Here is a 13,787-nt window from a genome sequence, read left to right on the forward strand (position 1 = left end):
GAAGGTGAAAGAGGAGAGTGAAAAAGTTGGCTTAAAGCTCAACATTCAGAAAACGAAGATCATGGCATCCGGTCCCATCACTTAATGGCAAATAGATGGGGAAACAGTGGACACAGTGTCAGACTTTATTTTTCTGGGCTCCAAAATCACTGCAGATGGTGACTGCAGCCATGAAATTAAAAGACGCTTACTCCTTGGAAGGAAAGTTATGACCAACCTAGACAGCATATTCAGAAGCAGAGACATTACTTTGCCCACAAAGGTCTGTCTAGTCAAGGCTATGGTTTTTCCAGTGGTCATGTATGGATGTGAGAGTTGGACTGTGAAAAAGGCTGAGTGCCGAAGAATTGATGCTTTTGAACTGTGGTGTTGGAGAAGACTCTTGAGCGTCCCTTGGACTGCAAGGAGATCCAACCAGTCCATTCTGAAGGAGATCAGCCCTGGGATTTCTTTGGAAGGAATGATGCTAAAGCTGAAGCTCCAGTACTTTGGCCACCTCATGTGAAGAGTTGACTCATTGGAAAAGACTCTGATGCTGGGAGGGATTGGGGGCAGGAGGAGAAGGGGACGCCAGAGGATGAGATGGCTGGATGCCATCACTGACTCGATGGACTTAAGTCTGAGTGAACTCCGGGAGTTGGTGATGGACAGGGAGGCCTGGCGTGCTGCGATTCATGGGGTCGCAGAGTCAGACACGACTGAGCGACTGAACTGAACTGAAGTCCGACAAAGACAAATACTATGTGATATCATTTATACATGGAATCTAAAAAACAATACAAATGAATCTATATACAAAACAAACAGACTCATAAACACAGAAAGCAAACTTAGGGTTGCCAAAGGGAGAGGGAAGGAGAAACAAATTAGGAGCATGGGATTAATAGATACAAACTTCTATACATCAAATAGATAAGCAACAAGGATTTACTGTATAACACAGGGAATTACATTCAATATCTTGTAATAACCTGTAACATAATATAATCTGAAAAATACATATAACTGAATCACGTTGCTGTATACCTTCAGTTCAATTCAGTTCAGTGGCTCAGTCATGTCCGACTCTTTGTGACCCCATGAATCGCAGCACGCCAGGCCTCCCTGTCCATCACCAACTCCGGGAGTTCACTCAAACTCATGTCCATTGAGTCGGTGATGCCATCCAGCCATCTCATCCTCTGTCGTCCCCTTCTCTTCCTGCCCCCAATCCCTCCCAGCATCAGGGTCTTTTCCAATGAGTCAACTCTTCGCATGAGGTGGCCAAAGTATTAGAGTTTCAGTTTCAGTATCAGTCCTTCCAATGAATATCCAGGACTGATCTCCTTTAGAATGACTGGTTGGATCTCCTTGCAGTCCAAGGGACGCTCAAGAGTCTTCTCCAACACCACAGTTCAAAAGCATCAATTCTTCGGCACTCAGCTTTCTTCATAGTCCAACTCTCATATCCATACATGACCACTGGAAAAACCATAGCCTTGACTAGACAGACCTTTGTGGGCAAAGTAATGTCTCCACTTTTGAATATGCTGTCTAGGTTGGTCATAACTTTCCTTCCAAGGAGTAAGCGTCTTTTAATTTCATGGCTGCAGTCACCATCTGCAGTCATTTTGGAGCCCCAAAAAATAAAGTCTGACACTATTTCTACTGTTTCCCCATCTATTTTCCATGAAGTGATGGGACTGATGCCATGATCTTAGCTTTCTGAATGCTAAGCTTTAAGCCAACTTTTTCACTCTCCTATTTCATTTTCATCAAGAGGCTTTTTAGTTCCTCTTTCTTTTCTGCCATAAGGGTAGTGTCATCTGCATATCTGAGGTTATTGATATTTCTCCCAGCAATCTTGATTCCAGCTTGTGCTTCTTCCAGCCCAGCATGTCTCATGATGTACTCTGCATATAAGTTAAATAAGAAGGGTGACAATATACAGCCTTGATGTACTCCTTTTCCTATTTGGAACCAGTCTGTTGTTTCATGGCCAGTTCTAACTGTTGCTTCCTGACCTGCATACAGGTTTCTTAAGAGGCAGGTCAGGTGGTCTGGTATTCCTATCTCTTTCAGAATTTTCCACAGTTTATTGTGATCCACACAGTCAAAGGCTTTAGCATAGTCAATAAAGCAGAAATAGATATTTTTCTGGAACTCTCTTGCTTTTTCGATGATCCAGCGGATGTTGGCAATTTGATCTCTGGTTTCTCTCCCTTTTCTAAAACCAGCTTGAACATATGGAATTTCACAGTTCACGTACTGCTGAAGCCTGGCTTGCAGAATTTTAAGCATTAGTTTACTAGCGTGTGAGATGAGTGCAATTGTATGGTAGTTTGAGCATTCTTTGGCATTACCTTTCTTTGGGATTGAAATGAAAACTGACCTTTTCCAGTCCTGTGGCCACTGCTGAGTTTTCCAAATTTGCTGGCATATTGAGTGCAGCACTTTCACAGCATCATCTTTGAGTGCAGCACTTTCACAGCATCATCTTTCAGGATTTGAAATACCTTAAACTAATGCAATGTTATGAATCAACTATACTTCAATAAAAAAATTATTTTCATTTAGATTACTCACTTAATAATAAAATTTTCAAATGAGTATTTTCTCAATCAACAATTATAGTAATAATATAATTGTGATCATATGGGTGTCTGAGAGATTTGTATTACTATTATTAATAATGGAGAAATTTATCAATAAATGTTAATGAAAAAAGAAAGTAAGTTGGGGAAGCGTTCCAATATGAAATAGTCAAACAAAGGGTTAGAGACATGATATAGCTTGAAAAACAGGATATCCTTAGAGCTAGGGCATAGGATCGGAGAAGGCAATGGCACCCCACTCCAGTACTCTTGCCTGGAAAATCCTATGGACGGAGGAGCCTGGTAGGCTGAAGTCCATGGGGTCACTAAGAGTCGGACACGACTGAGCGACTTCACTTTCACTTTTCACTTTCATGCATTGAAGAAGGAAATGGCGACCCACTCCAGTATTCTTGCCTGGAGAATCCCAGGGACGGGGGAGCCTGGTGGGCTGCCGTCTATGGGGTTGCATAGAGTCGGACACGACTGAAGTGACTTAGCAACAAGGGCATAGGATATAGGGAAAAAATGAGGATGGAAAGGGTGGTAGATGCTGGGTTGCAGTCTTACTAAAACCACTGCCCTTTAGGTTTAAGTTTACCAATATTTTGACTCTAAGAACATCTTTTATGATGTCAGAATCTGTACAGATAGTTTATACTCATGTGATAGTAATTGTATGTTTCATGTTCACTGATTAAGAAAATACATAATGGAAAAGGTTATGCTGCTAAGTCACTTCAGTCGTGTCTGACTCTCACTAGTAATTTTAAATAAGTTTTTTTAAAATTCTAATTGGAGGCTAAGTACTTTACAATATGTGATGGTTTTTGCCATACATTCACATGAATCAGCCATGGTGTACATGTGTTCCCCATCCTGACCATAAATAAGTTTTTATTTTATGCAGCACCATAGCACCTCAGAAGTGGTGAGATTATACAGAAATTATTTATTAAATATATAGACAGACATTAGTGAACAAAGATTCATTCCTGCCCCACGACAAACTGAAAACCACTGCCACAGTGATAGCAACAGGAGTGGCAACAGTATTCTCATTAATTTTTATGGGTTATAGCTGCTTTACAAGGTTGTTAGTTTCTACTGTACAGCAGTTAACTAGCTATACATATGCATATATCCCCTTTTTTGACTTCCCTTGCATTTAAGTCACCAGAGTATCAAGTAGAGTTCCCTGTGCTCTACTGTACATTCTCATTAGTTATCTATTTTATACATACTGTCAATAATGTATGTATGTCAATCCCAATCTCCTGATTGCTCCCACCCCTCCTTTCCCTTGTGATATCCATACATTTGTTCCCTATGTCTGTGTTTCTACTTCCGCTTTGCAAATAAGATCATCTATATCATTTTTATAGACTCCTCATATATGCATTAATATATGGTATTTGTTTTTCTCTTTCTTACTTCACTCTGTCTCTAGGTCCATCCATGTGTCTACAGAAAATTATGGAATGGTTCATGAATTTACGTGTCATTCTTGCACAGAGGCCAGGCTAATCTCTGCATTGTTCCAATTTTAGTATGTGTGTTGCCAAAGTGGGCACAGTAGTGGCTACATTTACTGAATATGTGCTAAGTGCCTGTTCTAAGCACTGATGTATTAACTCATTTAACTCACACAATGACCATATGAGATAAACCTTATGATTACCCTATTTATAAGCTTGTTTTTGCTTCCTTATACTTTTTCTTCTTTTCTTTTACTAAAAGAGTCAGAACTACTAACCTAAACTGTCAGATCATAGACTTTCAAGAGACTTGTGATCTGTGCTGTTACTGTGTACTGTTAACTTAGGTCCCAAACTTGGATTGATAGTCAGGAAGTGCAGAGCCTTGCTAGGAGTCGGAAGCTAGATGGAGCTCTAGCTCCAGGAGAATCTCTCAGGTTAAAGCTTACTCAGGAAGTACAGCAGGCTTCTTCCTTTGGTAACGCTAGCTCTCAGTGGACCAGAGAAGGCTCTCCAATGGCTTTTGTCCCAACTCCTTAGATAGTCTTTCTGTGGAATCTGTGGGAGTGAATTGGAAGAACTGGCCCTAATAACTTCAGGACAAAATCGCTTTTTTCCTCACTGGCCAGCCCCTCACCATCTCTTTTGCTATCACTTATACTGGCATGGTGACGCTCAGAAGGGACATCTTAGTTGCTGCTCATCCCTTTATGACTCACCACTTCTCCTGTGGTCAGGACCGTACTCAGAAATGTGCACAGGCACATGTAAGATGGACACTTCCCCTAGAAGTCCTAGCTTGGGACGGGAAAGCTACTCTGCTCCGCCCCGGGTGGCATCAGAGAAAAGGACAAATCAAACAAAGTTCTCTGTGCTAAGAAACTAGAAATCAACCTGGGATGCCATCAGGTCTATGCCTGGTGCATCTCCACCCCGCCTCGGTGGTAGAACCAGGAGGGACGATTACGGTACCTGCGTCGGTAAGGGACAGACTAAGTCCGACCAGGGAAGGAAAGCTTCGGTGGAGAGTCTGTCTACATCCCCATCTAGAGCAGGGAGGGACGCCTGCAGTGGACAAAAGCCATGGCTGTGGATGCCACTTTTTTCTCCTTACAGATGGGAGCTAACAGTTCTAGAACCACTCCTTTAAAATGCATTTTAAAACACTGGGACAACTCTGATCTGCAGAATTTAAAAAGACGCCTGATCTTCTTCTGTGACACTGAATGGCACAGTAGCCTTTGGAAGATGGGGGACACTGGCCGGTTGAAGGGTCTTAATTATGACACTGTTTTACAACTAGACCAGTTTTGTAGAAAACAAGAGAAATGGGCAGAAGTGCCCTATGTGGTGCTCTGTGAGACATGCCAGACTTGTGTCCTAAGGGTGCAGATTTGGATGTAAAAACTTCAGCTGCCTCCTGTGCTCTTACTTTGCCCCTGTATCTGGGGCTCCCAACTGAACAGGCTGAAAATCAGGGCACCCTTCTAGAAGTGGTTGCCTCAGTCTCGGTCCCAATTTCAAATAGTCCCAATTGTGGTCAAGACTATCTAGAGGATCCAAAAAGTACATAGAAGCCTTTACAGGACTAACTTTATGAGCTTATTTGGAGAAATGTAATGACTCCTGACTTGAGAGCTCTAGTTTTAGGGAAGCTCCTACTTTTGAAGATGAATGGCTTGACCGTGAGACACGGGAAAAGAGAGAACATGAAATAGCCTTCCTTCTTCCTGGGAGCCAAGCGATTCCCATAACAAGAGCCACTTTGTCAGATGTATTCTTTTGCAACCCCCATGGACTGTAGCCTGCCAGGCTCCTCTGTCCATGTAATTCTCCAGGCAAGAATATTGGCCTGGGTGGCCATTTTCTTCTTCAGGGCATCTGCTTGACCCAGAGATCCAACCTTCATCTCCTGCAACGCACAAGGATTTCTATCCCTGAGCCACCTGGAAGCACTCAATACAGCACTTATACGCTGTCTGGATGACACCTGGTTTGGGCTCTTTAATGGGGAGAAGAGCTTGAAGGGGTAACCATCAAAGCAGATTATTAAAACAGTTTTTTTACCTGAGGGATGGGTGGAAAGAGGATTGGTTTTCCAGCTTCAGCCCTGCCACTTACTAGATATATGACTCTGGGCAAGTTACTTCCACATCTAGCAAAGAGTTAAGCACCTGATGAAAAAAGGTATGTGAATGTGAAAGTAATAACATACTTTTTACATGCCAGAATCTCATATAAAAATGAAAACACTTTCTATAAAGAAAGACTAACATCTTAAGCAGTTAACATCGCTTTACAGATTAATTTTCAATTGCTAGGCTAAGCAAAGCAAGGCCAATACGCAATTGAGGAAAGAATAGGTGAATCCATTATAATCAAGAATTTCCCATTTTTGTCTTGGTTTTTTTTTGCCAAAGTATGGTTGTCCTTCGAGGTTGTCCTTTCTTGGATCTTATGAAACCAGAGCAAAGGACTCAAGCTTGATGTGAAGTAAATATTAATAATTTTGGTGTTTTTAGTTTTTGTATCTGTGGGAGAGAAATCATCACTCTTTGACGGTTCAATAGTTTTTCCAGTCTACTCTACAACTATTAGGCAGGTAACTTTATTTTTTAAATGGATAGGAAGCACAGAATAATTATTCTATGACAAGTCTTCCTGCATCAGAATCATACCACTCTGATCTCAATGAAAATACCAAAGTTTTTGCATTTGGGGGGTTTTATGCTCATGTATGTTCTTGATCCTGAGGTCTGAAAAAAATAAATCAGCACCACCTTCTCCTTAAACAGGACAGAGCCAATAACTTAAAACTTTCATGCAAGGGCAAAGTAAATATGCAGAAAAAAACAAAAATTAGGCGCTTGTTCTGCATCCCTTTAATTAAAGCTGAACATATAGCAACAGTTAGCCTGGAAGCCTATTATAACGTAAAAAACAATGATATTAGACACCAATGATCCGAATTCAAGCCTAATTCTGGCTCAAGATACGGGACTTTGAGAAAGTTTCTGGGACACCTTTGTGTTTTCGATTCCTCATCCCTGAAACTGTGCTGCTGAGAGGATAACATGGAAAAGGGTTTCCCTTGTGACCCAAACGATAAAGCATCTGTCTGCCAATGCAGGGGATACTGGTTCAATCCCTGGGTCAGGAAGGTTCCCTGCAGAAGGAGATGGCAACCCACTCCCAATATTCTTGCCTGGAAAATTCCATGGACAGAGGAGCCTGGAGGGCTACAGTCCATGGGGTCCCAAAGAATGGGACATGAATTGGCGACTATACAACAAAGCATGCAGAACCAATTTGTAAGAGAGCTATTATTTCTCTCCTAGAATGTGCTTGCTATCAGTAACAGCAAGAGTTATTATTCATTGCGAGCAGCTTCTGGACTTTCTACTTGGAAGCCTAGCTCGAGGCAAAAGCAGCGGCGAGTTTAGGGACAGTTTCTAAAAGCTCACCCTTTCTGAAGTTCTTTCCCTCAGTGTGAAAGCAGTAACCTTGGAAACCAGGCTGGCACCACCCCTTTCAGTCAAAAAGCTTAGTTCTAGTTCTTCTTGCTTATCTCCGTAATATTTGGGACACTGCTATTTCATGGTCGTTTTCTTTTGGTGGTGGTTTTCTCTTCACAATGTCGGCACAAGCGAGAAAATCGACTGAAGCAAGTACAAGATCCTTCTTGTCGCCCCTTCTGCCCGCAGCTCACCCAAGTTTTCCCTACATAGCGGTCGCAGCCTCAGACGTCCTCAAAACCGAAAACTCGGAGGGCCTTGACCATGGGTCAAGGGTACTGACCAGGTAAAAGCCGAAGGGATTCCGGTTCAAGTAAAGAGCTCACCCAGACAGCCAAAACGACCACACACTGCCACCGAGATAACCCTCGCGAGACAAGACTGCGGGCAGCGAGATAAGCCCAGTTTCTCGCGAGAAGAGGAGGCGTCGACGGAAACTAGGAACTGGCTCCCGTGGCGACCCGGACAAGCCGGTGGGCGGGGCCAGAATTAAGCCCACCCCTTCTGGCTTCTTTCCCCGCCTCCTAACCCTGAGGTGCGCGGCCTGCGGTGCGGGCGCCGGCTTCTCCGGGTTCCGCCCGGCTGGTGCAGGGTCTGGAGGAAAGCCTAGGGAACGCGCCTCGGCCGGCTTTGAGGGGGGGGGCGGGGAGGGGCCTGCGGCTGGCGGCCCCGCCCCCTTCTCCGGCTCGCGGGCGGGCGCGTCGGCCGGCCTCCCGCGTCGGCCGGCCCTGGGGCCGCGTCCCCCGGGCAACTCCTCAGCTGCGGCCTGAGCGTCTGCCCGCAGGTGTCGGCGCCGAGGCTCCCGGGCGCGGCCTGCTTCGGCCCCATGGTGGGCTTCGGGGCGAACCGGCGGGCCGGCCGCCTGCCCTCCCTGGTTCTGGCGGTCCTGCTGGTGGTGATCGCGGTGCTCGCCTTCAATTACTGGAGCATCTCCTCACGCCACGTCCTGCTGCAGGAGGAGGTGGCGGAGCTGCAGGGCCAGGTCCAGCGCACCGAGGTGGCCCGCGGGCGCCTGGAGAAGCGCAATTCGGACCTCCTGCTCTTGGTGGACTCGCACAAGAAACAGATTGACCAGAAGGAGGCCGATTACGGCCGCCTTAGCAGCCGGCTGCAGGCCCGGGAGGGCCTGGGGAAGAGATGCGAAGATGACAAGGTAAGCACGAAGCCGCCTCCGCCAGCCCCCATAGTTGCCTTCAGCTCCGTGGCGGGGGCGTTTGCGCGGCCGTGGCTGCCTCTGCCTTCCAGAGTCGCAGCCTTGGAGGCTCCCTTTGCCGCTAACAACCCTGTTTCTGTCAGACTTGAACTGGTTCGCCACGGCCACGTTTTCCGGTCCCTGCCAGACGAAACTGTAAGTGTTTGGTTCTCAAGGGTGGCCTCTCCGTGGATGCCGCCTTTTCCCCACGCTGGGCTGCTGAGCTGGCAGTCGTGATGATCTGGCCGGTCTATGTGGCCGGCCGCCTTACGTCTGCGGATACACAGGGCTGGAGACTGCCGGATTTGGTGTGAGCATTGTTGCCCTATCCTTTATTCCATGCTCACTGATCATTATTAATTTCTTTATTTAAACAATGTGGCCTCCTCTAACCCATCTACTTATGGCGATCACTATATATTTTTTAAGCAGTCTAACTTCTCTTAAATCTCTATAGGGCTATGTATTAAGCAGTTAAAGAATCAGAATTACAGCCTTTTTTTGTGATCAAAATATTTTTATAGGTGGGCTGTGGAGGCATATGTGAGCCACACTTGTGACTTGGACATAGATAATCCAAAATTATGTACTCAGTTTGAATTGTTAGTGAAATTAACCCAAAAGATAGACTCTAAAAATAACATTCTAAGCAACAGAATCTCATGTCATTGTCCTAATTGATCTTGAAAGGAAATAAAAGTACAATTTTGTATGCTTAACTTTTAGGGTTAGTTGTTGGAAAGCCATACTAAGTTTAAATTGTGAAAGTTTAAAGCTAGACTGTAACTAGACCGGTGCTGAGTAGTCTTTGTTCTCACCAGTATACTGGGAACTATATTATTAACTTATACCTATGCAGTTTTTGTTGATATACCAGACCTGTGGAAATTTCTGGATGGGATAAGCACAATAGATACCTTTCTTTTGGACCCTCTTTTGGTAATCTTCACAGTGTTTTTGTGTGTCAGTGTGTGTTCCCATTATAAGTTTTTATTTTGTATGTCAATTATTTATAGATAATCATTATAAATTAAAATCTCCTGAGCTCCCAATTTCCTTATTGTCACCAGCCACTACTTTGTTTCTTATCTCATGAGGATTGAGGCCCACAGAAGCACTTGAGGTGAGTGCTTCTCAGTAGCCTACCCTTCTCCACAGCATAGCTTCTGAGAGGAGCAACAGATCAGCAAACTTACACTACATACTGAACTCTATAGACTGAAAAGTTCTCTGGGGTGGAATAAACAGATATCCATGAAATTTTGGAGTGTTAAAAGGAGATCGTCAGACTTGAATGGTTAGGCATTACTATTCAAGTTCTCTACCATCTGGAAAGAAAGATAAGTCTTTTCTAGTCATTTATACTCTGGCTTCCATTTCTTCCATCTACTGGACTGTGATTATCAGTTTCTTTCCGTAGGTTTTCACTTTTACTTTCAACCACATGTAGGTGTTCGCTGTTCTAAAATTTTTTGTATTCTTCCATATACTCCATTCTCCCAATCAACCAGTGTCTTTGTTTTTACTTTCACTGCTTAACTCTAGTTATTGGTGGTCTGTAAATGTTTCATGCATTTCTTTTTTCATCCCCATTCTAATTTTTTTTATTCTGTATACCATCCTTCTTTCCTCCTCTTTTCTGAAGCTATTGTCTTGAAGGTCACAAATGGCAGTCTTCCTGGTCAAATCAAAAAGCATTTTTATTCTTATTCTGTTCAATTTCTCAATAATTGATGGTCTCTAACATTTTGGGAACTGTCTCCTTTCTCACTTCTTTATCATTGAATTCTCTGGATTTGCTTCCTACCTTCTTCAGCATACTTATTTTTCGCTGATTCCCCCCGCCAAATGTCTAATAATAATAAACTATATTCTTGAGTCTTTGCTTTCCCCTTACAGCAGTATTTCTCAAGGTGGTGTTAAACAGAATACTGTCCTAGAAATTGCTCATAGATGGTCAGGACAAAAAAGGAAAACCTTCTTTTCTGGAGGAAAATGTTAAACAGTGTAAGTAGTATATCCTAATCTTGCTAGCATATAAAGGCTCTGAGAGATGTGTTAGTAAAGAAGTCTGTTTAATTTTGTTTAACTTAGTCTCTATCAGTTAATTTGATCACAGATTACTATTTTCATGGCCTACTTGTTACCATGGTACAGAAGAATGTAGCAAAGCACACTAGTTTGGAAAATGTTGCCCTAGGTATCTAGATGAGCTGAAGATGAAATTTGTCTTTTAGAGGTGTGTCCTTTATTCCTGCTACTCCCTCAAGAGCTGAGAAGAGAGATTTATCATGTGTAAATGATCTAAAATCCTTCTGGATGGTGATAATGTTGGAGAAACAAATAAATTGACAATTAAAAGTGTCTTGCTTTTAAAACTAGACCTGCTTCAGTGTTTATTCGTGTTGGTGCAGTCTCTTTAGAGTAAGGGCGCTCTGCCCTTCAGGACTTTTGCCCATAGTGCACACTGGCGCTGACGCTGCAGCGGTCGTTTGTGCCCCTTGGTTTGGTATACATCCTTCCTGATGACTCAGGGCTGTGTCCTGATTGGTCTGAACCGATTCTGGTAATTTCATTATTCCCAGTGCTTGGTTTAGGAAGGGGCTGGCTAGTGAATTGCGAGGGGAAGCTTCCTTGCTCCTTAAAAGAGTAGTACTTGCACCTCAGTGATATTCTTCCCCCAAATCAAAAATCTCCAGTCTAATCATAAAAAAGCATCGGACAAACTCACATTCAGGGACATGCTACAAAGTATCTGAGCAGTACTCTTCAGAGGATCACACTTGAAGAAGTGGTTGGTCTCTTCTGCCAGATGTCATTGCTTCACTACGTGATACCTGAAATCAGGGTAACCAGAGTGCCAGAAAAGTTAGCTAAGAAATGGCTGAGGCACTGAAGTTGGTAGAATGGAGTGTTACAATAGTTTATTGGACTTGTTATGTAAAATAAAGAAACAGTCCTGGGGCTTCCCTGCTTCCCTGGTGCCTCAGTGGTAGACAGTCTGCCTGCCAATGCAGGAGACAGGGGTTCAGTCCATGACCTGGGAACATCCCACATACTTCGGAGAAACGAAGCCCGTGCAACCACAACTACTGAGCCTGTCTTCTGGAGCCCAGGAGGGGCAACTACCGAGACCATGTGCTGCAGCTCCTGAGACCTCTAGGTGCACCCAGAGCCTGTGCTCCGCAGCAGGAGAAGCCGGCACAGTGAGAAGCCCGAGCACTGCAATGGGAAAGTGGCCCCCGCCACTAGAGAAAGGCCAGAGCAGCACTGAAGACCCAGCACAGCCAAAAATAAATAAATAAAGTTTTAAAAATCGCTATTGTGTAAGCCAGTCACGTTGCGCGTCCCTCAGCTACAGCCTGTCTAAGGCATCCCGACTGTCAAGGTTCTCACTGCCACAGTCACGTCTGAGATGCAGGTTAGATCTTCTGTGTCCCCAGGGCACTGTGGACAGGCACCCCACTCCAAACTCTTGCCTGGAAAATCGCCTGGAAAATCCCATGGACGGAGGAGCCTGGTGGGCTGCAGTCCATGGGGTCGCTAAGAGTTGGACACGACTGAGTGACTTCACGTTCACTTTTCACTTTCATGCATTGGAGAAGGAAATGGCAATCCACTCCGGTGTTCTTGCCTTGAGAATCCCAGGGACGGGGGAGCCTGGTGGGCTGCCATCTATGGGGTCGCACAGAGTCGGACATGACTGAAGCGACTTAGCAGCAGCAGCAAGGACTTTGTCTTAAGATCAATAGTGGTGTTTGGATGCCTGACTCAGTCGGTACTTGCTTCACAGTCTTTTGGAGATCAGGATCCTTAGGTGGCATCACCTCCCTATATACCCTTGCCCACTCCATGGATGTTCCCAGCCAAAACTCCCTTTGCCCTGATGAAATAGCTGCCTTAGGTGTGATGTGTGTGTAGGGAGTTTTGGTAAGGCAGCCTTTTTTCAAGTTCAGTTCAGTTCAGTCGCTCAGTCGTGTTTGACTCCCTGTGACCCCATGCACTGCAGCACACCAGGCCTCCCTGTCCATCACCAACTCCTGGAGCCTACTCAAACTCATGTCCATTGAGTCAGTGATGTCCTCCCCTTCTCCTCCCGCCTTCAATCTTTCCTAGCATCAAGGTCTTTTCCAAATGAGTTGGTTCTTCAGATCAGGTGTTGGGATGGGACCAGATGCCATGATCTCAGTTTTGTGAATGTTGAGCTTTAAGCCAACTTCTTCACTCTCCTCTTTCACTTTCATCAAGAAGCTCTTTAGTTCTTCTTTGCTTTCTGCCATAAGGGTGGTGTCATCTGCATATCTGAGGTTATTGATTGTTCAAGTTACCCTTTTTTTAAAAAAAAGTTATTTTAGAACATTTAAGATCTATGGGATTATTGCAAAGATAGTACAGACAGTTTCTTCATACGCCACACCTAGTTTTTCCTGTTATTAAATGGCACATTTATCATAATTAATCAACCCCTACTGATGCATTAAAAAATCATGGCATCGGGTCCCATCACTTCATGGCAAATAGATGGGGAAACAATGGAAACAGTGACAGACTTTATTTTCTTGGGCTCCAAAATCACTGCAGACAGAGACTGCAGCCATGAAATTAAAAGACACTTGTTCCTTGGAATAAAAGCTATGAGAAACCTAAACAGCATATTAAAAGCAGAGGCATCACTTTGCTGACAAAGGTCCATCTAGTCAAAGCTATGGTTTTTCCAGTAGTCATGTATGGATGTGAGAGTTGGACCATAAAGAAGGCTGACCGCCGAAGAATTGATGCTTTTGAACTGTGGTGCTAGAGAAGACTCTTGAGAGTCCCTTGGACTGCAAGGAGATCCAACCAGTCCATTCTGAAGGAGATCAGTCCGGAATATTTATTGGAGGAACTGATTTTGAGGCTGAAGCTCCAATACTTTGACCACCTGATTTGAAGAGCTGACTCACTGCAAAAGACCCTGATGCTGGGAAATACTGAAGGCAGGAGGAGAAGGGGACGACAGAGGATGAGATGGTTGGATGGCATCACCTAT

The 13,787-nt window shown here is 44.3% G+C and overlaps 1 protein-coding gene, 1 long non-coding RNA gene and 1 other non-coding gene across 5 annotated transcripts in view; 1 reads left to right on the top strand and 2 right to left on the bottom strand.

Annotated features, from left to right (window-relative positions):
- Nucleotides 1-708: 708 nt before the first annotated feature.
- Nucleotides 709-7,948, bottom strand: LOC129621921 (uncharacterized). The gene is made up of 3 exons (XR_008699817.1): nucleotides 7,516-7,948; nucleotides 6,119-6,225; nucleotides 709-2,501 (listed from the first exon to the last, which is right to left on the bottom strand). It is a non-coding gene; the product is annotated as an uncharacterized LOC129621921 (long non-coding RNA).
- On the bottom strand, nucleotides 4,044-4,147 carry LOC129622153 (U6 spliceosomal RNA). Its single transcript, XR_008699830.1, has one exon. It is a non-coding gene; the product is annotated as a U6 spliceosomal RNA (small nuclear RNA).
- Nucleotides 7,949-8,095: 147 nt separating the features above from the next.
- GOLM2 (golgi membrane protein 2) overlaps nucleotides 8,096-13,787 on the top strand; it is an 86,064-nt gene continuing 80,372 nt past the window's right edge. For 2 of the 3 annotated variants that reach the window (XM_055538936.1, XM_055538938.1), the window contains exon 1: nucleotides 8,096-8,719. In XM_055538936.1, coding sequence (XP_055394911.1) covers nucleotides 8,393-8,719 — 327 coding nt within the window. In that variant the 5' untranslated portion in view covers nucleotides 8,096-8,392. The remainder of the gene's footprint in view (nucleotides 8,720-13,787) is intronic. The other variant, XM_055538939.1, reaches the window with a different exon arrangement.

This window comes from Bubalus kerabau, chromosome 10 (assembly GCF_029407905.1).
Source record: "Bubalus kerabau isolate K-KA32 ecotype Philippines breed swamp buffalo chromosome 10, PCC_UOA_SB_1v2, whole genome shotgun sequence".
Taxonomy (NCBI): domain Eukaryota; kingdom Metazoa; phylum Chordata; class Mammalia; order Artiodactyla; family Bovidae; genus Bubalus; species Bubalus kerabau.